At 48.0% G+C, this 1332-nt stretch overlaps 1 protein-coding gene across 1 annotated transcript; it reads right to left on the bottom strand.

Moving 5' to 3' along the window:
- Positions 1 to 564: 564 nt before the first annotated feature.
- Positions 565 to 906, bottom strand: PPTG_09782 (hypothetical protein; the record flags this gene model as incomplete). The annotated part of the gene is made up of 2 exons (XM_008905568.1): positions 565 to 664; positions 728 to 906. The coding sequence occupies 2 exons, from the start codon at positions 904 to 906 to the stop codon at positions 565 to 567; spliced, it is 279 nt and encodes a 92-aa protein (XP_008903816.1).
- Positions 907 to 1332: the final 426 nt, after the last annotated feature.

Raw genomic sequence — 1332 nt, forward strand, 5'->3', positions numbered from 1 at the left:
CCGTAGTTATAATTGAGCCTATCGGTTGTGCTGTAGCCTTGGCTTATATTGCTTCGTTTTCTGTTCACTGGAAAACTGCTTGCCTTGTATTAACAGCGTAAGGCTGCTAGCGGTGTGTACCGCGCCCAAGAAATAACTCTCCGACTGTCAACTTTTCATCTACACCATGAAATACATTATGTGTACCAATGGCGAGATGTATATCCTACAAGAAACTCAGTACTTTTAAAGTATACTGTTGCATAATCTCAGAGCTTATTTGAGGACGACTTTGTCCACTTGTATTCTGAGGTACGGCTGGATAGAGCCTATATTGAACTCTAGCGAACTCCAACAAAAATGAAATTATCATTAAATTTCTGTTTACATCTCCTCTCTACTCTTCAACAGAAATTTCAGCATGCTGCATGCATTTTCCGTCCACCTTCGGATTCTTTTCGCACCCTAGCTCCGAGCACCTCGTGCCTCCACCATGAGCGTAGCAGAATCCTTTTGACTTGACATGCTTATCACATCCTTCACGCGAGCATTTCTTCGGCCCACCGTGTGCACTGCACAAGCCTCTCAGATACGATCTTTTATCACACCCTCGATGCATGCATTGAGCGCCTCCACCGTGGGTGTAACACATGCCAATAGATACAGCTCTGTTGTCACATCCTTCCTGGTCACACTTTGTACCTCCACCGTGTTCAAAACACTTTCCCCTTCCAAGTGCCTGCTTCACACACCCACGATGCGAGCACTGCGTTCCTCCACCATGGCCAACACACAAGCCGTGAGTATGAGCTCGCTTAGTACATCCATCAGCCGCACATTGTCGCGTCCCCCCGTGCTCAAAGCAAAGGCCATTCGAGTCGGCAACTCGTTCGCAGCCCAAATGACCGCATGGATCACACTTGCCATGAGTATAGCACAAGCCCTTGGTTACCGCTTGTTTTAAACACTCTTTAATCGAGCACGGCTTGCCTCCGCCATGTTCAAAACATACTCCATTCGCTCGAACTTGTTTTATACACCCTTCGTATGAGCATCGATTGCCGCCGCCGTGTTTAAAACACAATCCCTTCGATATAACTTGCTTGTGACAGCCTCTCTTGGAACATTTCTTCCCTCCACCATGGTCGATGCACTTGCCCTTTGACTGAGCATTCTTGGTGCAGCCCTTAAATGAACAGATGTTACCTCCTCCGTGGGCAACGCAAAGGCCTATTAGTCTCGCCAATTTGGTGCATTTTGGGTGGGTGCATCGATTCCCGCCGCTGTGAGGAACACATTTTCCCCTCACTTTGGCCTGCTTCGTGCAACCTTCTTCCGAGCACGTGTAGCCTC

Source organism: Phytophthora parasitica, assembly GCF_000247585.1.
Source record: "Phytophthora parasitica INRA-310 unplaced genomic scaffold supercont2.21, whole genome shotgun sequence".
Lineage (NCBI taxonomy): Eukaryota > Oomycota > Peronosporomycetes > Peronosporales > Peronosporaceae > Phytophthora > Phytophthora nicotianae.